The 26,270-nt window shown below is 33.1% G+C and overlaps 2 protein-coding genes across 12 annotated transcripts; one reads left to right on the top strand and one right to left on the bottom strand.

Annotated features, from left to right (window-relative positions):
• The first annotated feature begins 265 nt into the window (after nt 1-265).
• On the top strand, nt 266-13,052 carry LOC135840335 (uncharacterized). 8 transcript variants are annotated; one of them, XM_065356809.1, is made up of 3 exons: nt 266-424; nt 1,022-1,142; nt 11,244-13,052. In XM_065356809.1, exon 3 carries the CDS (start codon nt 11,372-11,374, stop codon nt 12,755-12,757), a length of 1,386 nt encoding a protein of 461 aa, XP_065212881.1. In that variant the 5' UTR covers nt 266-424; nt 1,022-1,142; nt 11,244-11,371; the 3' UTR covers nt 12,758-13,052. The 8 variants fall into 8 exon arrangements, with proteins under 8 accessions (XP_065212881.1, XP_065212885.1, XP_065212884.1 ...); XM_065356813.1 differs by lacking the exon at nt 1,022-1,142 and having other exon boundaries at nt 313-424; XM_065356812.1 differs by lacking the exons at nt 266-424; nt 1,022-1,142 and adding an exon at nt 2,730-5,274.
• Pex7 (Peroxin 7) lies at nt 7,224-16,606 on the bottom strand. Of its 4 annotated transcripts, XR_010557727.1 has the most exons (11): nt 16,378-16,606; nt 15,903-16,044; nt 15,639-15,817; nt 15,417-15,530; nt 15,235-15,343; nt 14,967-15,160; nt 14,804-14,889; nt 14,558-14,725; nt 13,517-13,614; nt 8,309-8,355; nt 7,224-7,436 (listed from the first exon to the last, which is right to left on the bottom strand). XR_010557727.1 is itself a non-coding variant. In XM_065356819.1 (9 exons), exons 2-9 carry the CDS (start codon nt 16,006-16,008, stop codon nt 13,608-13,610), a joined length of 963 nt encoding a protein of 320 aa, XP_065212891.1. In that variant the 5' UTR covers nt 16,009-16,044; nt 16,378-16,606; the 3' UTR covers nt 13,386-13,607. The 4 variants fall into 4 exon arrangements, 3 of the variants coding, with proteins under 3 accessions (XP_065212891.1, XP_065212889.1, XP_065212890.1); XM_065356819.1 differs by lacking the exons at nt 7,224-7,436; nt 8,309-8,355 and having other exon boundaries at nt 13,386-13,614; XM_065356817.1 differs by lacking the exons at nt 7,224-7,436; nt 8,309-8,355; nt 13,517-13,614 and adding an exon at nt 13,630-13,745 and having other exon boundaries at nt 16,378-16,605.
• Nucleotides 16,607-26,270: the final 9,664 nt, after the last annotated feature.

Raw genomic sequence — 26,270 nt, 5'->3', positions numbered from 1 at the left:
CAATGTATTTCTTATCATAGATATCTGACAAACCAAATTTAAGCAAATATGCCTAAAATAGAACATACTTTTCAATTATTTAAAAATGCTACCTATTTAACCATTCTTCACGTGATCTTCAATTGGCATATTGATCACGAAACTCGGAAGGTAACTATAATTTTTATAAATTTTGTTTTCGTTTAAGAATGATTACAAAACTACCATTTCTCAACGAGAATTTTTTCAAGTTGAATTCAGAAACTAGAAAGCAGGTGGTAAAAAAATCAAGGCTCGTTGGATATTTACAAACAAACCTATGCGTATTTTAATCCATTCGAATGTAAGTTGAAATGTCTCAGTTCGATTACAACTGATCTTAATGAACGCGTTTGTCGCTGTGACTGTACGAGATAAAAGTTGAATTTCAACGCTAAATCATACGGTGAGTTTGATTTTATTTCAAATTATCGTACTTTTAAATTACCTATTAATTGATAAATTGACCGTGAATATTTATCTCGGTGCATTTTCCCATCATTTCCAACGTCATAGAGTGCGTTAATATGAGTGAAATTTTGGTATGTCAATGATTTGGTAGGTCTAGGTATATTATGGGTGGATATGTAATCTATTGTAATGATTCGCTTAATTTAACGGAGTCGACTGAGAATTTTTATAACGAACGTTGATAATCATCTGCGTAACATTTCATTGACTGGACAAATCGAATAGGTATCTACCGATTCAATAGGTAATATAATATCGAGAAATCATCGAGCCAAAATTTCAAACCCGCATATCGGACTATGATGGTACGAGTAGTAGGTAGGTTACTATTGTAGTGCATTAAATCTACAATTAACAAATATAGGTACATACTGTACATAGTACCTACCTACTACCCATGTTGATTTACTTGGATATTATCAACGAATGTTATGAGGCGTAAAAATAGAATAAAGAAACTTATTCGCGACCTGCGTCAAACTATTCTACGTAATTTTAGTTGGTACCTATAGCGAATGGTTTCATTTTTTAGGATATCGTGGATTTCCATAATTTCTACAATTGTGATCAACAAAATTGCTTCCACATCGTTCACCCAGCTCGCGATTTACAAATTTCCTTCCAAAATAGACCAAATGATAGAAAACGCATTGGTACGTTTAATTTATTTCTCTTTGTTTCTCAATAAAATTCAATCGGCAGACGATGTGAATATGATCGCCATTCTTAACGATAAGGATACTCCAGCTGATTTATCGTACACGTATTATAGTAACAACGAACTACACAGGGAACGCAATGCAAAGATACCCCCACACTGTGTTTATGTGATCAAATTTCAAAAAGAAAGCACAAATCTTATGTTCAAAGTGAGAACGCATAAATTTTTAGGATTTTATGCCGTATTACCAATACTTCGACCAGCACCTCATGCCGAATGTTTTAAAATATACGACTATTGGGCATTTTTTTCGCATTGTGTATCTACTCCTTGTCATACGATCCATTTTGTTGATAGACCGAGCGAATTTTCGAGTACGTTATTTTGTAACACGAATACGTGAAATTTATTTTGTCGATACACGTAGCTAATAATACCTACTTATTTGAAACAAGAATATTAACTTGGAAAGATTGTACGCTGTTAATAATCACTTTACGAAATTAAGTGGCACCTACCTACCAAATAAATTGTCGTTACCTATCTACAAGAAAACATTTTCATATTCTCTATTATTAGAAGATCAATTCGTCACAATTTTCAGTTTCAATTCTAATACGTACTCTAGGGCCCAAAATTACCAGCTCGAACAAAAAATTTCAGAGTTGAATTTAAAAAAAAAGAAGGATAGGTAGGTACAGTGTTCTTCTCAGAATTTTTAATTCAACCTAAAAATTCTTTAAAGAAATGATTTTTCAATATTTTGGAGAGTTTTGCTGAAATGTTTTGAAAAATGAGCACTATCGTACAAAATTAGAAAGTTCACTTCTAGCTCTTTCTTTTTCAAACTGTTTTTATAATAATAAATCTCGTTTCAAACCTCGCGAACAAAGTTGACATGAAGATTATCTTTTTCTTGGAATGATTACCACTAAAGTGTAGTTATAAAACATATTTTAATTGTACTACGAAAATATAACACACGTGAATCAAATTAAAATAATTGAAGAGGAAGTTTTAATTGACCTAACGATCGTCTGCAAAACAAATCATATTATCAATAATTGATATTATTACGTGACTCGTTCTTCCAATCAATTACAAGATGCGTCACAAGTCGGCATTCACTAGGTATACGAAGACATTGTGTAAATACATAAACATTTCAAAATCCTGCGTGTTAAGTATTGAAGACATTTCTCCATAATTTCCGCTAAGCTCCATCTTTTCAAAAAAACTGTAAAATGACCCACCCTTGTAAGTGTAGGTGTTTTTCGAATAAAAGGACGTCATAAAAGCAAGTTTTTGAAGTCTCTTTACTGATATCAAAGTAAAAATCCCCCCTCCCGAAATCAAATACGACTGGAAGAAAAAATGCACCTGATCAAAATATCATGGTTCATCGCAATTGCAACAACACCATAGATATCTCAGGGGTACCTCTACCTACCCAATGAATTTATTTTTACAGAATAATTCCAAGAAACATGCGCTATGACGTTTTTTTTTTCAATATCTGATGCAAGTTCAAAAGTCAAATAATGAATTGCATTGATACAAGTACCTAACAGTATAAATACCCGGATCAGCACGATCAATCTTATTGTAATCTTGTGTTTCATCTTAGTAACAAGTGCGTTGAATCTTTTTTAAAAAAGTCAAAATGAAAGCTGCTCTGTTCGGTGTTTTCGTTCTGGTATTTGTGGCGTCCACCTATGCCCAATCCCAAAGCGGTTCCCTTTCCGTGTACAATAGCGGTGGATATGTTGCGAAATTTACCGTCAATTACCTCCTTAATGGCCAAAGAAAAACCGAAGATTCAGGAAATTTCTCATTGGGTGTCACCAAGTCCATACTACTTCCTGCCGGAGCTAAAGACATAAACATGAAAACCGAAATATACTGGTTCCCAGGACAACTCAGCACCGTTTTCAACAAACATTACGATGGACCAGTTCAAGAGTGCTTCAAGATTTGGGGTACCACCCTAAACCCTAAATGGGACTCCATCACCTGTTGAACGTAAATATTTACCTATACATCTTGCACTTCAAATATTATTTTCAATAGAAATATTACCAATATGTTAACAATATGAAATTAGGCATAAACGAATAAAACTTTACGCAATTCAAACGAGTGTTTATTTAATGCGTTTTAAAATTTTTAAATTATATGATATTTCATTAACATTTTTTTGTTGACTACAACAACAAAAATTAGTGTATTTTTTTATTGAAAAATTTTCAAAACAAATCTTTGGTAGTTCGATCTAATAATTTTTTTTAACACATGAGAAAAATACTGTTTTTCGAAAATTTTGAAAATCGATAAAAAAATTCAATATACTTACAGCCATATTTTCTTCGCTTAAATATCTACAATTACACAGTCTTCTTCCGTTATTCTCCAAAGGTTAAAAACAATTTTCAGCAGAAAAAAATGAAAAATTTGGTTTTTGATGTTTAAGTATGGTAAGTATGTTTTTTTTTCAATACGGGGCTTTCATGTATAATACCTACATCTTCGATTACAAGAATTAAATTAAAAAATGTATGAAAGGTTTGAATTTTTCAAATTTCATAGAAATGGGTATTTTACGTACCATACTTAAAGGTAGACTTTTAAAATCAGTTGAATTAGGAGGATCTAAAACGAGTCAATATGCACCAATTGGTAGATAAGGTAACTTCAAGTAGGTGTACAAGTGTACATGTAAGCTGTTGGATATAGGTAGGTATCCAATTTTTGGGATTTCAAAAATTTTATATTCATATTCATGTTTTAAATATAACATTTTGTTTCATTTTCCATGATTTTTAAAAATCGAAAAATGAACTTTGGCGAATAAAATGAGAAGTTGAAAATTTTCGGCAAGTGCTTTTTCATTTTATTGAAGTTCAGTTGAAGTAGAATTGATTAAAACGTTTCGATTTTCATAACGTTGAAAAAACATGGTGAACTGACCAACAAAAGAATCTTTCATTGTCAGTGATCTATTTCACATTTTTTTTTTTTTTTCATAGAACTATTTAAAATCTTGAAAAAACTTCTATTGTAGTTATGTAGGTACGCATGTATACGAGTACATTGTAGTCACCATTGCGTTTTGAGAACACTTTCGGCTTGAGTGAGAAAAAAAGTTTAGGGCCCATTTTCCCTAAATTATAAAATCTTGAACGGTTTCATTATACGAGTAATTAATGCACTCCTAGTACAAGTCTGAAAATTCTCTATTTTAGAAACATTCTTGTAACCATCGTATTTCGAGACTTATTTTCGTCATGGGTGCAACAAAATGTATTTGTAAGAATTAATATTCGAAAGTTTAGCCTCTAAAAGTACATTTTCTCACCTATTAATATCTAAAATGAACCTCCAAATGAGATCATTTAGGTCACCTAATGTTAAAATCCGAAGAATATCAGAGTTGAACATCACGAAATAATATCTGAGCACTTTTGTAATTGACGGAAGTGATGGATAATAAATTAGCCTAATCAAGAATTCAATTCCATGTCATTAATTACCACACAATATGGATATTAATGTGCTCATTTTTGCAGAATAATATTCTAAGAAATACAGGTGCTACTCGTATGGTGTTTTTTTCAAACATCCAATCCTAAGTCCAAAAATCACATTAAATCGGAAAAAAAATTATAAAAACTCGCATCAACCAAATGTCAATCACATTGTGTATATGTACTTCATATTTGTAACAAGTGCGATGAATCTTTAAGATAAATCAAAATGAAAGCTGCTCTGTTCGGTATTTTAACTTTGGTATTAGTGGCGTCCACCTTTGCTAAAAGCAATAATTCTATTTCTGTGTACAACGGTGGTGGATTTGTGGCATCGTTTCGTATCAAATACAATCTCAACGGTAATAAGAAAGAGGAATGTTCGGGAGATTTCTCACTGGGTGTCACTAAATCTGTAAGAATTCCGGATGGAGCTACCAACGTGGACGTAAAATGCGACGAGTATTGGCTCCCGGGTCAAAAAAGCACAATTTTTACCAGCAACTTCGACGGACCGGTTCAAAAATGCTACAAGATTTGGGGTACCACTCTCAACCCACAATACGACATCATACCCTGCCAATCGTAAATGTTTCTATAGTAGGTATGTTTCGAATATTGTTTCAAGCGTAATACGTATTCGTGAATAAGTAAATGAATTTCTACACAATTTGAATGAGCGTTCATTTCATTTCATCTTGTAAATTTGGTAAATTATGTAGGTAAGGTACCTATCCGATAATTGATTTTCAGAAACCTACGAGCATGACATTCTTAAGCCCATTCATACATTTTTAATAAGTAGATATTTCAAAAAAATAAATAGATCATAAAATTTGAAGTTATGCTGTATATTACTGTCTTTACTACAAATTGTGTTCAAGGATGTTAGACATAGGTAGGTACCTGTGTACATATTAGTAGTTCTACAGAAAAAGTATAGAAACATTTAATTATTAAGATGCAGTTTCAATCTTCGATCAAAATAAATAAATACATCGCATACCCATCACAGCAACAGAAGTTGAGTTGATAGATATTATCGTATTGCAAACACGATAATTTTTTATCTCAAATTATACCAATAAAATTTATTAACCGTTGATTATCAACAAATGTGGATAAATTTGTAACACACATTGTGTAGAATAGCCGGAAAAAAGGGGTGAAATTAAAACTTCATAAGTTCTTATCTTCTGCTTTGGAATGTGGATACATTATGTATTAATTAATCGATACCTCGCATTAGTAAACATCATCACCACGTGTTTTAAATTTAATCTTTACGAGATAGGTACGCTTCTCTTTTCTTCAGTATTTCCTTTTTGAAAACAAACTTTCAATAATTGCATCGGTGCAAGGACCGATTTGTTTTTTAATCAAGTTAACTGACGTTAAAAATACATACTTATCAATTTGGCGTCATTTAGCTCAAGGTCAATATATTATGCACTTAGAAGTTAGATGTAAAACTTGACTTTACTTTTTGAAAACTTCGTAATATACAAATGATACCTGGCGTCAAAATCTTTATCAATGAATTTATTTTTCGTTATTAGATCAACAAGTAATTTTACCTGGGTAATAAATGGGACGGAGTTCAAGCCCTTTATTTGAAATTTTTCAAAGACAAATAATCGAAAACTTCCGTGTGGTTTTTGAGGTGTCTAGCAGAATCTCCAGCCAGTCGATCACACGAATTTCTGCAATAACCTTGAAGATAATTGATGTTCCTTAAACAGGGATCGTACTCATTTTTCTCCAAAAAAAAAAAAAAAAAAAAAAAAAAAAGGTAGGTAACTTTGAAACTAACCTAACACCAAAAAAGTGACAAACAATTAAGGGTGAAACATTTTAATGTAGAAAAAAATCAGAACTTTTCGCTGTCGATTAAAATCTAAAAATAGAACGGATACCGGTAGAAATGTACACAATTTTATGAAAAACCAGTAGGTACCTATCTTCATTTGCCAAAAAAAAGTAGAACTAGACTACCTACGCTATTTTGCAATTTTTTGATTTAAAAAAAAATAAAAAAATTGTTCGTAACTTTGGGCAACAACAGTGATAATTTTTGCAATTCCTGTCAAAAAATTTGAAATTTTTCCAACGTCTAGTTGACGTGGTTTGGCCATAATTTCTTGATATAAAAGTAGTATCTTTTAAAAATTATTTAGAAGAGGGGTTCCATGGAAAAGGGGCATTAGTCATTTTTTTTCTTTTACAATTTTGAATGTATTAAAAAAATTTGTTTTATTTATTTCACCATATTCAGTGACATTGAAGTGTTCTTCCATGAAAAAAAAAACAAATTGGAAAATGTTTGTTTGTAAAAAAAAATTTCAAGTCCATTTGAACTTGTAAAAATCAGTGAAAAAAAATTGACTACGGCCCTTTTTCCATGAAGCCCATCAAAATACTCAAGTATAGAAAATTCGACGTTTCGGAAAAACTCATATTCAACTATCAAAATTGCGAGAATTGACGTTTTTCATGACTTTGTTTTTTAAATATTCATTTTTTAATGTTTTATTGTTTCAACAATATAGTCGAATGTTTAGATATTATATTAAAATGAATAATACAGAAAAAAAACAATTGAAAAAATAACGCCTGTTATTTCAAAATTGATAATATTTCCATTTCCGTACAACAAATGTATGCCAAGTTTAGTTATTTCCACGTTCAAAATTTCAATAAGTCTCCATCATGCCCACGCAAACAACGACGCCCAAACCAGTGAAATGGAAAAATGACTAAAACTGCGAAAAAATACACGGTTATCAAATTGCAGAGAAATGCCATGCTTAGCCATACTACACGTTATCAATATAAACAAGTGAGAAAATTTATCATTCGCGATTGCGCTCGTGAAGTAAGATTTGAAAAAATGAAAAATTTAAATTTGCCACAAATTATTCGCATTGAAAAATTATACATTTTAAGCTGAATGCCGGATTAAAAAATTGTATCGTATTCGCGCACTCGTATAGGAGAATTTTATCAAAATTATCTGTCATTGTTAGGAATGAATGTAACGAAATGTGATTTTAAGTAAGTCAAATTTCATTATGTTTGGGTTTTTAACGAAGTGCAAATCGTATTAAGATTATATTATTTCACGCTGTCGACAATACACAGTTTCCTCGTACACGTTTAATTCATAAGTTGAAAATACAGTCGTTAAAATACTCGAACGTGAAACGTAATTTCATTTCATCGAGAGTCGGTGACGCGAACGACTCGTCTATCTCTGAATTACTCTCGCGCTGCGATGAATTACTACCTACTTAATTTATTATTGCAATAATTTTATCATCTCGTATCGGTAATATCGTTTGAAAATATACCGCAACATCTCGCACTTTGTAAAACAATACAGCTCAACTTGCACATTGTTGAAATTGAAAACCAACGTTGAAAATAGGTATACCCATTTACTATTTTTTTTTTCAACTAAAAGTTGGCCGAGGCCAAGTTATTATACACTTGGTTTTCTCCCTTTACAAATGAATATTTTGTGGTATGTTTCATTGCAGAATTTTCATAAACATACACGTATTAAAATAAATGGAAAATTTTCCACTCAATGATCATAAAAATATAAAAAAAATATGTATCTGAAATACCTTACCTATTTTCTCTCTTCTCTTCTTTTTTTCATTTTCGAAAGATTGACTCCTAAGAAAAGAAAAAATCAAAAATTACTATTCAAATATTACGCACACTTTTCGTTCGAAAATCCACGCAAAATAAATGTAACGAAGTAGAATAGGCCTATACGTAAAGATAGCAGTTGGTAACAATAAGACTTTCAACATTTTGCAGCGGCCATTTTCGTAGGAACACGAAATAGAATTCAAAAGTTGAAATTTCCAATGCTCCTGGGCAACAATGAAGTCTAAAGCCAATAACGTGATGTCGAGTTTGCAGCTTTACATCTTCAATACTTGAGAGATTTCTTAATTTTAAACCTCTTACGTTATCCGATAAAATTTATACCTCGTGGATACTTAAATAGAAGAAGTTTTTTTCAACGCAATATCACAAAAAGGCTAATTTTCCGACAGAACGTAAACGCTTTAAATTGCCTAAAAACTTATTATCGATGTTTCAACAAATTAATCTGTTTCAATAAATAATTTAATAATATCCAACCACATTGTATTCAAAATCTTGCAAAATTGGCATAGAAATCTTACCTTGTGAACATTGTAAATTTGAGGTATGTACTTTGAATTTGACGATTAGGCAGCTGCAATTTTATATTAACTAGGCACTTCATGAGTGTTCTAACTTGAAAAAAAAATTCTCTAATCTCTCTAATACATTAATTAGCTTAGGTATACAAGGTTCCCTAACTAAGTTTCTAAAAATGAAAATAACGGAAGAAAACGTAAAAATAAATCTAAAAGATTACATCATATAAAAAAGTTTACAAAATAACGTTGTTCAAGTATGTATTCAAATCTGAGTGGGCCAATCTATTCACATTTGGGTGGTTTGAGTTGCTACATTGTCAAATGAAAGGCAGAGAACTGCGACTAACGCACTCGCCATTGCATCGATTACTTCTGGTGCATGCATGCAGAATAAATAAAAATAAATAAAATTAATGTTCACGTAAAAAACACGTAGGTAATATTCTATTATTAACATCATATAAATTTAAACTCTGAAATGAATGAATGAATAAAAATCACGCAAATTAAAATTATACGTTCTTACTGCCTCGCCTTATAACATAATTTGCCAATTAAAAATAACAAATAATTTTTCCAGCGCTAAACTTTAGCAATTAAAATCCGTGAAAAAAAAACTCATCACTTGAAAACTTTCAAAATGTTTTAGATAAATTACTTTTTGAATCAATTTTTAAACAAATTTTCCAAACACGTTTACCATTAATTCAAATTACTTTGAAGACTTCATACAATAAAATGCTAACATTTTGACATCGTCTTTTCTTATAAAAAATAAAAATAAAAAACAAATACAATAAAATACATTCGGTGTGCTACAAAATACAGGGAAAATTAGAATAATAAAAAAAGGAGATTAAATTTTTTCACCCAGCCAAAAGTACAGAGAATGATGAGTGTTAGTGAGATTAAAACTCGACAGTTTGAGAAAAATTATCGTAAAAATCAACAAAACTTTTAATAGCAAAAACTAACATGGAGAAAAAATCTTTATGATTCTATTAAATAATATTAATAAGTCAAAAAATTATAAACTCGAACGCGACGAGTTCGTGTAATTTAAATTTCAGTGCTTGTTATATTAGCAGTTAATTCGCGTTTATAATTTTAAAAATGTGTAATCTTTATTGCGAATAAGTACATTTTTAAGTTATCCTAAAATATGTTAATTAATAAAGCGTCCTCGTTGTCGTCGTTGCTCGAGTTATAAAAGTTGGCTTGAAAAAGAAGTTAACTCAAGGTTCTATAATTTTCTTTTTCGCGATCGAACAAATTATCAAATAGGAGAACATTAATTTTTTATAAAAACGTTACATTACGTTACATCTTATCTGTAGACGAGTAAAATTTTCTTTCTAACTACATTTTACTAATTGCCATTAATAGAACACCAGCGCGCCACGCTGGAGCATTTTTTTAACGAAATTATCAACGCTTTAGAATATTTCAAAGTGTTACTCATACTACGAATTTTACACTTTTTGGATATAAGCCTTCGTGAAATTCAATTATCTATGTACCTTTTCTGTCACAGCGCAAGCATAGGAAATTGATTGAAATACTTTGAATATAGGCATGCTTATAATTAAGAATTATGAAAAGAATGAGGTGGACTGAGTTTTGCGTCGATTTCTGCTATTTTTTCATTTTTTTTTCTTCTAAAATTATCAGTTGAGAATAATTTAAAGATGATGCAGATTCTCTCAAGATAGTCGGAAACAAAATTCATCAAATTCTCACAATGCGTCAAAATTCCATTGTGATCGAAAAATTGACTAGAAATTAGGAAGACTTCTACATATTGAAAAAAGAAGTAAAAACCACAAACCAGGAAATTCTCTCAAACTCGTTAGTAAAATTCATTTTTGTTTAAAGGTCATAGTAAAATCGCGAAAAAATCACATTGAAATACAATATTAGAATTCGCCGAGAATGAAACAATATCCATTATTTTTTTTAACAAAAATTTGGCTAAAATTCTCTTCAAATGGAAAAGTTATCAACATTTTTTTTAAAAATCCAAACTGCCAAGAATTTCTAAAATACATACCATTTACAAATATCAAGATTGAATATTTATCTAAAATTTCCAAGATTGCTGATTTTTAAAATGATTAACTCACGAATAGTCAGACTGTGAAATGAATAATTGTAAACACAATTTTCAGCTAAACTTCACCACTTCATGTTGCAATAGGTAGGTATGCGTTATGGTACACGTACCTCTATATACCTACATAAATGATTCAATCGACTTTCTACAGAATAGACTTTCAAAGATATATCAACCGTCAACGTAGATAAACAAAATCTCATCTCAGTATCCTTTACACTAACGAAGATGTTTTTTTACTATTATTGTTCCAGGTACCAATAGCCGGGTTCGATTACGCGCCTTTAGGGATAAAACTGTACCTAAATTCTGCAATCTGTTAAACGGAGTACACAATATAAATCGAGCCTGATGTCTAAAACCCTAAAAATCCAATTATTTAATGCCAACGGCAGGCGAATATAAACATGAACCCTCCGGAATACCTTGCCACTGCTATGTAAGACGTCGACTTCACCATTCAACTTGTAAAAAATCCTGTTTACGTAAGCAATCCGACAGCTCGTCTCAATATTCCGATAGTAGGTCGAAAAAAGTCACTTTCAATCCGATTTTACGTATACGTAGCTACGAAAATCAACAAAAACCAGAGCCAGAATCCAGTCCACTTTTAAACGACTCTGAACAACCAACAGGCGCAATCAAGTCGCAAAATTACGATGGTTCGCCGGATACAAATGCACTATGCAATAAACTGACATCGTTGTTCGGTTTAAATCAACAATGCAAATCATTCCACGACGACAAAAAAATCGGCCGGTCATCACCTAGAGATCATAATAACGCTGTTGATCCAGACGATAAAATGCACTCGAAAAAATTCTGCCCCATATGCGAATCAAAACGAAACAAATCTCCTGTGCGAGGATACCGTTACCAAAAAACTCGAGAAAGGACTCCATCGCCTTGTGGGTTCCATCAACAATATCAGGCTGCAAAGGCAACGCTAGATCAATCGCAAAACAAAAACAATGCTACGAGTACTCCAGCCAATACTCCCACATTTCCAACCGGCAGCAAATACCACGTACCTAGACGATTATTTCGACAAGATTCGTTAATCAATTCTGCGGGAGAAATTTCGTCACAGAAAGACAGCTCTGCTGGGTACGAGAATATGAATAGTCTAACGTACGATAGCAGGCCTTCAGGTGAACAGGATGGTTCGTCTGTGTACATAAACGGAGATACGGATAAAAATCCTCGTCCTGTTTCTATATTTATAAAAGGTGATCGAGAAGAAAATAAACTCGAAGAGTACATTTACGAAGTACCCATTAATAACAAAAACGAGCAACCCGAATACGATTACATAACCATTAATAATACCGCCAGGATGCAACCTGATTCGCAGAATAATACAACTGAGAGTTCGCATTCGTTTACACGTCTGATTAAACATAAAACTGAAGCAGACCTTACTTCTACAAACAATCCAAATTACACGTTACGTCCAAAAAACCCGGCTCCTCGATCAGCACCCGATTTACAAACTGTAACGAGCCCATACGATGTCCAATTGGTCAGCGGACGACCCCAACATCCGATTCCAACAGATGACGAACAAGTTGAAATGTACGCTGCATCTGGTACATTAGATAAATCCGAATTGAACGCCTATAATAGATTAGCTAAAAATAGTTCTCCTTTCATTGATATATTGAAAATGACTCCAATTGCTTTTTTCTGGACTGGTTGTGCTTTTTTGATCGCTATGGGGTACGTATTCTTATTCTCCTGTCCTTATGATCAAAACAACCAGCGGTGATCTACTCGAGAAACTTTCTAATCACATTAATATATATGAAAAAATAATTTAAGGAATTAATCGTTACTATGAATTGTTATTACCTACATTCAGAACAATGTAGGATATACTTGTTAATTCGTAGGTTATAAAATGTTTATCATTACGTAACCAGCATTTCTGACTATTTTGTAATTTTACCGTACAAACAACAAAATTCACCTTGTATTTTCTTGAAAATGTAAATACCAATAATATTTCAGCAACATAACGTATATTAAAATTATTCGTATGCAATAAAATAGTACTTTCTGAAGCTGATTTACTTTCAACCTCAAAGCGAGTAAATGCACTACTCTTCTGGTACAAGTAGGTTCATTCGTCGAAATTATACACATTTGAAGATGCGTTGTGCATAACTTCTACATAACGTACTTTCTGGTAAATAAGTTTCTTTCTAAATGGATAAATTTCTAAAAGTATAACTTCATTTCAAATCTTGAATAATCTGCTAACTTTTCAACGTTTTCAAACGACATTTTACGCCATTTCAGAAACTTCGGAAATAGCCTTTGGGGAATTGGCAGAAAATATGCTACACAGAACTTCAAATCATTCGTTCAGACGTTTTTTTTTTTCTACACAGACATTAAACTTTTTCGCACGAATTTAATACACGTTTCGACGAATTTCAACAACGTTACTTATTTTTTTGTCTTCTTTAGAAATTAATTCACGACGTACGAGTAGATTTTTAAACAGACAATAAAATATAATTACCGAAGCATTCGTGCTTGAGATCTTCCCGACGCGACATTCGAAAATACTTCACCTAGGTATTTCAGAATATACTATTCTTAACCATATCACTTCAACACCTTGAAAAAGAAAAATTACAAAATGAAAAAATTTATTTAAAAAAAAATACCCAACAAAAAATAATACAATTGCATTGAAAAATAAAAGAAAAAAATCCTTATTCCATCATGGTCCCGCGTTTTAGCTCATTCTGTAAATTAATATTAAATTAGAATTAATTTCATGTTTGAGCATTTTTAAAAAAGCAGTCGTAGAATGTATTTTCAAGAATTTATTTCGTAGGTTATGAGTTTAAAATGATGAAAATTGATAAATTGCTTATTTTAGTCTTCGAAAAAATAATTTGAATTTGATTTTTTTTTTAAAATAAGTATTGCAAACTTTTTCAGATTAAATCCATATTACGTATTTAAATTTTTTTCTAATTATAAAAAAATGTTATTGTAAGAATTATAATTTAAAATGTATTTAATTCACCAGAATTGTCTAAAACAGGATAGAGTTATACAGTGGGACAAAGGGTATTTCAAAATTTCAATATTTCAAATCACGATACCGCATCAGTTATGAAAATAATGATAATCGATAAATCAAATATCATTTATTTCAAAACCAAAATGAAATCTTTGTTTCGTGAAATAACAAACACAGAAAACACAGAAATGAAACGTCAATAAAATAGAAATTACGCTGCCTTCAAGTCCTTTATTCTCTCTCATCATTTTCCCCTAATTTCCCAGCACGAAGGGTGAGAGGGGTTGGGGGGGGGGGCGCATGCCATAAAATAAACGTTCACGAAATTAAATTTAATATCCCTGACAAAACCAAAACATAATAATGAACACTTTAGGAACAAGCCATTATAAGAAAAACGCATTTCCGTGAAAGTTCCTTCTAAATTCATTCCCAACACAAGGCAAAAAGTCACCCAAAAAGTTCATATCCCAACAAAATAATTTCACGTATCATTCCACGACGAGATAATAATTCATAGATAATTACTTGGTAACACTATTGAATGTTTTCGGAGTAAAAACATGAACAAGAGAATCCCATCCACAATCGGCCATTTCACCTTCCCGGTGAACATTGAAATCAAGGCCATAAACGAATTCGGAATGGTGTTGTATGACTTCAATGGCGTCGCAACTAATTCTATAGTCCCAAATTCTGGAACACGAAATCAAAAAATAGAATCTAAGTATGCGATCTGTAGGGGAAACAAAAGTGATCCGAACAATACTATACCTGGTGGTAAAATCGTACGAAACCGAAGCCAGCGAAGATGCGTGATATGGAGAAAACTGAATTTTCCTTACAGCATATTCACAGCCCTGTTCAACAATTGTTTGGAATTAAATTTTTGTATACATGTACATACCATAGAGAGGTCGGATAATCTGGTAGTTACCTTTTGTTCGAATATTGGAGCGGTAAAATTTCGCATATCCCAACCACGAATCAGACCATCGGATCCACCGGTAGCGATTAAATTTTGATCGTATTTACACCAACTGCATGTCAACACTTCAGCGTCGTGGGCATGTAACGTTAATGGAGATCTTTGATGTAAATTACTACTCCAAATTTTAAGCATACCATCACCTACGAAGAATTATTTATTAATATTGCGTGATTTTTAAAAACTTTTTTCATAAATTGATCGTTTTTTTCTCTACCAGAAACCGAAGCAAAACATGATGGTATTAAAGGCGACCACATAGCATTGTATACTAATTCTGTATGGCCAACGAACGTATTCAATGAAGTAGTTTCATTAGGATCCCACTGAAAATATTCACACAGTATGAAAACATGGTGAAAAACTAACATTTTTCGCAGTAAACGAACAAATACTCACTAATTTAATAGATTTATCCCACGAAGCCGAAAGTACAAGTTGTTCGAATCTGGTTTGGCTCCAGTCAACGCTGTAAATTTCTTTGGTATGTTCTCGAAATACTTGTACCGGTACCTGATCATAAAAAAAAACATCCTTGTTAGCATGTATTATTAATATATAACTCAATCTGAACAGAAATATGCAAAACATTATGTCTTTTTATAAGAGGAATTTTTTTACTTGTGGGTTTGTTCTTAAATTCCATAATTGTAATGTACCGTCACCGCTGGCTGTTACAACCACATCTGGATCACATTCACTCCACACCACATCGAATAAGCCATCACCCCATGGCGAATTCGATACTTCGACTAAATTTCTATCGTCAGAGACTTTCAGATGAAATAAAGTACCACCACCTGCGAAACATGAGACAGAAGTCATTCAATAACAATTCTAGCAATTATGGTTTTAAAGATGCGATTTTGAATTCATGAAACGTACCAGTGAAACCGTAATATTGCGAAGTAGCTACCACCAATTGATCGCTACAAAAAGAAGAGAATTTCACCGAGTACCCATGCCTGTTAGGTGTTTTGAACGTGGGCATTCTCTACTCGATAGAAAAACAAGAGCACCGCAGCATCTAAACATAAAAATACAACTAAATTATTCGTCGAATTTTTCTAAGCGTAAAACTGTAATACTGGATATCATCATATTATAGTCATACTTTAGAACTAACATAACTCACACCTAAGAACTGAAATAGAAACACCGGAGTTGGAACTTTACTCTGATTCAAGAAGACACCACACAATTTGTAGCAGTTGTACTCAAAACTTAAGGTGTTGATTCTTCCAGAATGAGATACATTTTACCAATTACATAATACAAAATACTTCAATTCTAAGAATTACTGAGTAGAAAAACAACAGCTGAAATGTTTACATAGCGGAATAATGACAGAAAAACTAACCATTAAATAAGCACTAAGAAATTGCACGTGAGATTATTCGTTTTGGACAAAACGTATGGTAACTTGCGACACATGTAACGATCAAAATTCATATCCTGATCAGAAATTTCATTAAAAATTTCGACGAATTCATCGTAATTCGTAACAAAACAACTTTTGCCTTTATTGCTAAAATTTTGTTATGGATTGATTACGGAAAGAAACACGAAGAACAGTTCGTTGGCCACGAAACCTTAGATCGCACCTATTCTGGTGGAGCCATAAATTGATGTGATTGTATGAATGTGCAATAACGTTCTTTTAACTTCGTCTACGTCTACGTGATGATGATAAAATTATGATGTTTTAATAATTCTATTAAAGTAAAAAGAAGACGTTTTAAAGAGAAAAGGAGAAACCTGAGGTGTATGGTGATATAGTACGCATATACGAGTATGTAGTACGTATGTGTCGATTTCCACGATGTAATCGTTTTTCACTTACGTTTACTATACCGATACGTATTTAGTTGAAAAATGGAGACGTTTTAGAATTCAAATTAATTGTATGAAAAGTTGTACTTGTAAAGATGATAGACGTAACTTTAAGGCCGAATATACTTATTATAAATATAAAGCATAATCATTTCTCATTCTCACCGAAGTATCACTCGTCCAAGAGATAGAGGCAGAAGGCAGAGACTGTAGTTCTGTGTACTTTCGTGTCTTTGTAGGGTTTTTGATGCTATATTTTTTGTAAATTTTCAATGTTTATTGATCACTGAGCTGACACCATCTCCGACAAATTACAATTACTACAATATAGCTCAAAAAGACTTGAGTACTCGTAATCCTGTACTAGCATATTTTCACATCGGGAAGAAATACTCAGTAATTGGATGGATTGACTATGAATATGAAGACGTATGAAATCTAATTTAGTGAGTGAGTGCTAGGTAGTCGGTACCACCTCTTGTGTTAGAATGGCCAAGTATTAGAATGGTCAAGTTGTAGAAAAAGAGGGAAAAAAGGGAAAAATATTTTTGTTGCCAACCCACTTTGTTTGGAGAAGAAAATTTTGTAAAATAATTAAAATGAAAAGTAAAGCCCAAGTATTAGAATGGTCAAGTTGTAGAATAGTCAAGTAGTAGAATAGTCAAGTATTAGAATGGTCAAGTATTTGAAAAATAGGGGGAAAAGAGCAATCTGTTATAAGAGGATGAGGAAGGGAAGTGGTACTTAGACTTACTACTTTTTTGGATAAGGGTACAAGCAGAGTTGGCGCGATTCCAGGAGCTTGAGAATCGGATTCCAAATGGTGTGATTCCACAAAATTTTGAGTCCCGATTCCGCTTATCAGATTCGCCAGATATAGGAATCCGAATCCGAATCGTAATTTTCGATTCCGATTCCTTTCGCGACTCCGATTCAGATTCCACTCACGACTCATCTTAGGATCCTCTCACAACTCCAACCAGATTCCTCTCACGACTCCAGCCAGATTCCCATCACAACTCCTTAAATTTCATAAAAATGAAGCATTGAAGATGAAATGAACATTCTAACAAACATTAGTAAATAAATATAAAGGCTCGCCGGTGTTATTTTTTTGTAGGAGTGGGGGGTGAGGCGTGGGGAGGGGGCAATTCTAAATTTTTCGTACATTATTGTGTAATATGTCGAATAATATGTTTTCGAAATCGTAGAATCCGAATTTGGAGTAATTTTTTTTGTAGGAGTGGAGGGTGAGGCGTGGGGAAAGGGAAAATTTCAAATTTCTCCTACATTATCCTTATCGTGTTATATGTCGAATAATATATTTTCGAGGTCGTAGAATTCGAATCCAGAGTCATTTTTTATGGTGAAGGTGGAAGGTGAGTCGTAGGTTCGCATGGGTGGGGCCCTCTCCCCAAATGGTGATACTTGAATAGCACTCGACCCTAAAAACTAGCTCAAGATTCGAATTCTGCGACCTTGAACACATATCAACCAACATGTTACACAATATTATAGGCAAAATTTGAAATTTCTCCTCTCCTCTTGCCTCGCCTCATACCCCTGCGAAAAAATAACCCCAGATTCGAATTGTACGACCTCAAAAACATATCAATCGACATATTACACATTAATATAGGCAAAATTTGTAATTTACTCTCTCTCCCCTTGACTCACCTCCCACCCCTACAAAAAAAAAATATCTCCAGATTCGAGTTCTACGACCTAGAAAATATATTATTCGACATATAACACGATAATGTAGGAGAAATTTGAAATTTTCCCTTTCCCCACGCCTCACCCCCCACTCCTACAAAAAAAATTACTCCAAATTCGGATTCTACGATTTCGAAAACATATTATTCGACATATTACACAATAATGTAGGAAAAATTCAAAATTTTCCCTCTCCCCACGCCTCACTCCCTACTCCTACAAAAAAAATAACTGCAGATTCAGATTCTACGACCTTGAAAACATATCAATCGACATATTACACAATAATGTACGAAAAATTTAGAATTGCCCCCTCCCCATGCCTCACCCCCCACTCCTACAAAAAAAATAACTCCAGATTTGGATTCTACGACCTCGAAAACATGTTATTCGACATATTGCGCATCGATCAGGGTCGAATCCTAATAATACCAATTAATTTGTAGATTTTCTGACTTACCCCAAAGTGGGGTAAGTCAGAACAAGTTACATTTTATTCGATTGTGCGAAAGCTACTGCGACAATCGCGCTGAAATTTTCACCATAGGTTAAGAACCCTTATGGGAACCTACATACCAAATTTCAGCCATATTGGTTCATTAGTACGAGAGTAACAGCTGATCAAAGTTGAAATTGTGAAAAAACGTTCTGACTTCCCCCGGTGCACCTTATGTAAAATTTTCAACTCACCATGTTATTAGTAAAACAATGATAAATTCTAAATTCATCATTCAGATTCACTTTCACAACCACTTTTCAGCGCCAACCGGCAAAAATTAGATAAAAGAATATTTATGAAAATTACACTTTTTTGTATTTGTGCTTTTCAATTGAATTTGGGTGATTTCGTTCATTGTGAGAGTCTAGAGAATCGTAATGATGAGGAGTCGTGAGAATCGTAATGACTAATGAGGAGTCGCGAGAATTGTAATATCGGAGTCGAGAGAATCGAAATATCGGAGTCGCGAGAATCAAATTACCGGAATCGCGAATCATATTACATTTGCGATTCCTGCTTGAAAAGAGTCAGATTTCACATTTTTCGATTCATCTGTCAGGTGAATCGAAAATGGAATCCGATTCCGGAATCGGATTCATGCGATTCTCACGACTCCTTAAAAAAATCGGAATCGCGCCATCTCTGGGTACAAGGATAGCCGTTTTCAGGGTTGGCGGGCGTTGTGTCCACTCACCTCGGCTTCGCCTCGGTTGCGCGGGTCGCTTTGTTGTTCATACTATGTCTGTTAACTTCCCTCGGCCTTCGGCCTCGGTGAGTACAGTTTTTTAGAAACTACCGCAGGTACTGTCTACATACATGGTAATGTCCAGCCTCCGTCTGAACTCACCAAGGGGAGTAATGCTCATCGAATGAAATATAAATTTTAAACGGCTCGGCTTCGCCTCGCCTAATTCTCACATTCTCCGAGTCCATCCTGATATTTGTATTTTCTAACACTTGTCCATTCTAACTACTTGACTATTCTACAACTTGACCATTCTAATACTTGGGCTTTACTTTTCATTTTAATTATTTTACAAAATTTTCTTCTCCAAACAAAGTGGGTTGGCAACAAAAATATTTTTCCCTTTTTTCCCTCTTTTTCTACCACTTGACCATTCTAATACTTGTCCATTCTAACACATGAGGTGGTCTCCTAGGTAGTGAGTTGAAGATGTTGAAGATTATTCTTTTTGTTATTTTTACCCTCCTAAAATGGATAGGTACATTCATAAATACTTGATAAGACGACGATATACATACATAATCACTTGCATGGTAATGGGAAACGTTTATTCGGCCCTAAGTCAACGTATTTATTTATTTAGTTACGACATTTCATACAATTAATTTAAATGACTCAATTATTTACTAAATAATAATACATAAATGCCAAACCCAAACGTGATTAAATCGTGGAAATCGTAATGTATTACATACGTATCCGCGATCTTTTGCATCACAGAGGTTGAATGAAAACATCCCTTCGAAGATCGTTCGCGAACCAAAAAGTGCTCCACCAGAATAGGTGCGATCTAAGGTTTCGTAACGGACGACATGCACGTAGAAACACCGATCTGAAATGAACGGATAGGGAACTTTTTCGAGCGAGTGACGTTTGGTGGCGTTTCGACCACATGACGCTATCGCGGATGAAACTTGAATTTTGATTTTTGATTTTGAATTTTTGAAAGGTAGCCGGCGGCCGGCGGGCTTAGGCCTAGATGAATTTTTTTATTTTTTAGGCGCCGAAATTTTTTAAAATTTTCATTTTTTAGCAGGGGTGGCAGGGACGTGACGACGTGAGAGGAGTTTCGATAAATCCGCCAAATATGGAGTTGAATTATTAAGATACATGAAATTGATGAAATATATATATGTTTTTCTCAGTGTTGCAAGAGTGGAGTAAGAGTAGGAGTAAGGAGTGCAAGGAGTGAGATTTTTTGAGGAGTATATGCTTGGAGTAGGAGCACTCCATGCTGTAGTGTGGAGCCATACTCCTATGCTGGAGTACTCCCACAGTTTCAAAAAGGAGTAGGAGACTAGGAGTGGAGTTGGAGTGTTGCCAAATCAAAACTCCTTACTCCTCCTTTTTTTTCCCAATTTTGTGACTAATTACATCAAAATGTTGCTGTTACTCGTGTATTTTTAATTCTTTTATTTGTTTATTTTACTGTTTCTCTCATTCGTTATCGCCAATGATACTATTTTATCAATTATTGATATACTTTTACCATTTTACACCTTTAATTCATGGATATAAACAATCACTCAATATCTGTAGAGTAAAAATTCCTGAAAAATAATGAAAAATGATAGGAGTAAGGAGTGGAGTAGGAGTGGAGTAAGAGTGTTGACAGTTCCTTTGGAGTGAGTAAGGAGTGGAGTATAATGAGTAAATTCTAAAACTAGGAGTGGAGAGTGGAGTTTGGAGTATGATGAAAATGCTTGGAGTAAAAACCACTCCTCCGGAGTGCTGAAACCAGCACTCTTGCAACACTGGTTTTTCTTCTTATTTTTGGACAGTAGAATTCAATTATGGCGATACTTCTCACAGTTTTCACATTGGAGGGTAATGGAGAGGGGGGCTGATACCCATATTTTAATGTATCACAATTCACATTCACAATTCAGAAGGCCATATTTATTTGGTGAATTCATCAATGATTCTCTTACGCCCCACCCTACTCAAAAATGAAAATGTTGACAATTTTCGGGGCTTAAGAATCATCTTAGCCCTATTGCATTCCGTTAAACTGCTTTAAAATAATTTTAACCCAATTTTATAGCTGTTTATGAAAATTTAGTCCAAAAACATGAAATTTCCCACATTCAAATGGGTTTAATAGGCGATTTTGGCCTCATCCTCGGATTTTGAGTTGAAACTATCCTTAACCAATGGGAATTGTTCCTTGTGGTCCAAAACCCCGCGTGATAAAATTTTGAGATACGCCGAATCACTCCTCACCCCTTCAAATGGGGTGAAATTGCATTTTCAGTTTAAAATTTCTCAGTTAGGCAGTTTGCAGAGCACTCGATTTTTTTCAAACTTGCAGGAATGTTATGGACAATATAGACATTTAGTCATTTACCAAGGACTATTTTCGGAAATTTTTCCGAATATTTTCAAGCATATTATTATCTTTTAGGCAAAATGCGCATTTTCAGCTCCTTCAAAAATGCAAAAAACTGACTTTTGTTACTCCAGCCTAAATTGGTCAATTTTGGCCGAAATTTTTTTTTCTCGCAACATAAATCCAAATTTGGACTAAATTTGTCAATTTTTTTCTACCTTTGTTTAATCATTTTTAATAAAGAAATTGAATATTGCATGATTTATTTTTGTTTTTCTTATCTGTGATGAGTGCATTTTTTCCAAATTAAAAAAAAAAACTTGACTTTGACAATAATTATAGTAAAAAAGAATCCAAGATTTAAAATTTTTATCTCTCTGAGAAATTGCAATGTATGATGTATTTTGATTTGATATTCTCCAGACATAAATTTTAGCCACTTAGGTGATTCGGAAGGGGATTCAAGATTTCTTTTTCTCCAGGAGAAATTTCGATATTCTAAATTTTTTCAAGTAAGTAGGTACCTATGTGCTTTTGGCGCAGATACATGGGAAGAGATGACCTATTTTCATTTAGTCTGTTTTCAAGGTATTTTTAGCACTTCAACTAGATTCCCAATTTAAAAAAATTGTCACTTTTTCAATAGGTATTCGGTGTAGGTAAGGTACCTACCTTGATTAAAAATGAAATAACACGTAAAAATATCGAACTATTCATATCATTTCCAATCGCATTAAACAACATTTGAATCAGCAAATCTTTATCACCCCCCCCCTTCAAGTAAAATTCACAACAAGAAATTATCTACAGCTCATGCAATTCAAACGAAATATTCAAATTCGTAAGGGTGCATTATAGAATTTTACCAGTCATCACAGCAAAAATCAGCCATGAACCTGAACTATGTACAGCTATACCTGGTCAAACTATCGTTAAATTCAATAATACTTGTAGGTTAGGTACCTTCCTCAAGAACCCTTTAATAATGAGAAAAAAAGAACATTAAGCTGCTAGAGTCAATAAATCATTTCAGATATGAAGAGGAACAGAACAACGTTGACCAGTCTTTGAGAATGGACTAGGCATAAGGTAGATATAGCTAGATCTAGGTACAACCTATTAATACGATCGAACAAAAAATCTCGGGTGAGCACTATTACCTCTACCAGACTTGAGCTACTGCTACATGTTTAATAACAGCTGCAAAACTGACAGAACAAGAACAATAAGTTTTACACAGGAAAACTAAAGGTGTGAACAGGTTAGCAACGTAAACAGTGTACATATCATATACCTACCTAGAGATTTAAATTCCTCGACGCGACTAAAATAAAACCGGAAATAAAGGTCGGTACGATAAAAGGTATTATTTTTCAACGATTTGGGTCAAGCAGCCGTGCGAATTCAATCAAATTTAAGATTATCGTAAAATCTAGCATGGAAATTTTTCATAAATTAATGATGCGTTATTTTTCAACGTTCTTCTATATTTGTACTTTTGAGGGTCAAGGTTGCAAATACTTGTACATAGAATGAAAGAAAACACTTTTACGCAGTACTTTGTTGAATATGTTTTCCAATTACCTATGTGTGTATAAATCGTAATATAGGTATCCATAAAGGCGATCTTGAAACATAAACAACCAGAAATACAATAGGTACCTATGTCTAATCCTACCTGCAGGTATACAAATGCAAAAAACTGGTACAATCGTCGGAATTTCATCATTAAGTCACATCATCATTCTACACTAATTTTTAGAACGCGGACGGTATAGATTTTGAGTTATGTCATTATGTTAATCAACTCGAAACAAGCTTGGTCACTTTATTCAATCGCAAACAGAGACTAGTTATGTTGAAAACCCACCCCACCAAAGAATCCGGAAACTAGTCGAAGGAATATTTTTTCGAAAATACGTTGACGACCTTTGAAAAGGGTATGAGAAATTGATGAAATCTATTTTTCTAATTGTACCACACCCGATTCTCTTCTTTTTTCATTGATGCGTTAACTAAACCCCGTACTTGGAATTGGAAAATTTTAATTATTTAAATTATTTTCCTACGCTGTAATTCGCTTTAAAAACATTACCTACCTATATCCACTGTAGGTCAACGGATAAAAAAAGTGGAAAGGTAGAGAGAGGGGGTAGGGATCCCAAAATATTTTTACATGATTTCCAACCTTACAATTTATTTTGAATCTATCGAGAAGATCCTCGCTTTTAATTTATTTCCATCATTCCACTTCAGTACCATCAGCTAAAAAATTTGATTCGAAAGTGCAGGTGCAATTTGAAAAACTGTATAGGTACTTTACAGTTTTCACACAAAAAAAATTGAAAGATCATTGTATTTTGTCATATAAAAAAGGGAAAAATCATAAGGTTTTGGAATTCAAACAAAACGAACGAATTTTGCATTATTTTTACATCAATGATTTTCATCCTAAGAGCTCGAAATTCTCTATATTTTCCTTTCACCTCAAAAAAAGGATTCACAGAACAGAGAGTATTGCCTTTGTATTTTTGAGAAAGAATCTACGATGATTTTTCAATTTATTTCCCTTGAAAACTTAAAAATACAGGTTCTTTTAAATAAAAATTCAACAGCAAAAATTTGAAATTTTTTCTGTTTCTTTTTGAAATAATTTGACAGTAATAAATTTTTTTCTAGGTTTCATCAAATTAAAAAAGTGAAAAAACGACCCTTCCTAGAAAGCATTTTTGAAAACTTGAGTTTTGAATTTTTGACAATGTTTGAATACACTGGTACCTACGGTTTTAGTCGAAAAAATAAGTTAATATTCGAAATCGGCAGATTTAAATCAATAACAATCAATGTGCCACTTCATTTTTTAATTTTCTTAAAATTTCGATCAAAATTGAAAGCTCTCAAGTTCTTTGAAGATCTTATTTGTTACAAAGAAAGTAAAAAAGACTTTTCACTGTGATTTTTCAAAAATTGTAAATAGTGAATTTTCATTCGTGAAAAATAAAATACAAGTTGAGATACCGTTTCCCAGCCTTCTGGAAGTTCATGGTTATCTTACTAACCATCAAAAAGGACCTTTTAAAAAAATTGAGTGAAACAAAAGGTCTCAAATTTATTTTTGGATAAAGTAGAAATGGAATTGATCAATTTAATGTTAGTAGTAACAATTTTTTCAGAATTTTGAAATTTTCATCTTTTTTTAAAAGTTTTTAAATATGATTTTTGAGAAATAATGAAGCAAGTTTTCCATTCTTATAAAATGCAGTTTCCTTGAAAATCGATTTTTGCAACGGAGGTAAAAATTAAATAGGTAGGTAGAAGGTAGATGCTATAACATCATTTACAAAAAAAAAAAAAAAAAAAAAAATGGTTTCTTCTCTTACTCATAGGCTATGCCTCTTCACTACGTAGGTACCTATACTGGACTGAAATTACATAAACCTAGAATCAAGTTCACGGTTGATTTGTTAATTTTACTCTTTCATTCGTTGAATAGCATTCTTGTAATCTACGTAACCTCAGATGATGAAACAGTTTAGTTTTCCAACAGGCATTTAACAGTACCAATATTTTATCACCAAACCACTAATAATATCATTCATACCGGTGTTTTTTTTTCATCGCTGACAAACAGTTATAACCACCTGATGAGGTTTCCTTTATGCTATTTGTCTTTACAATTGCAAACAAAATGACCACATGGGTTAAAAACGATGTTCACTTCCTATCCAGACGTTCAGACGTTATGCGCCTTATAGTAGTTGACCACCGAATCTCTTTTCGAAAAGCACTTTCATTATCACCATAATTAGATTTAGCTCGACACCCAAGCTTGATAATTACGCGAAAAATCAAAAGTGAAACAAGGAAATTATTTCAAAAAGAAATTAACCTTGATTTTAAACCGCATTTGGAATTCTCAATTTACCAGACTGTTACCGAGAAAGGTAGTTCCATAGTCTCAATCAAGTGCATCAGAGAAAGTACATATTATACGGTATCAGTGACCAAGGTGTGAGTACCTATCTCTAGCTCTACTCTAGGTACCAAGCCACAGCGACAACAACAACAACGGTGCTCGACTGTTTTAATTTGTTTTTATAGATATTTCTTGTTGCACAGAATAGCTTGTTG

This window comes from Planococcus citri, chromosome 3 (genome assembly GCF_950023065.1).
Source record: "Planococcus citri chromosome 3, ihPlaCitr1.1, whole genome shotgun sequence".
NCBI classification, from domain to species: domain Eukaryota; kingdom Metazoa; phylum Arthropoda; class Insecta; order Hemiptera; family Pseudococcidae; genus Planococcus; species Planococcus citri.
This window is presented reverse-complemented; position numbering and strand designations above follow the sequence as displayed.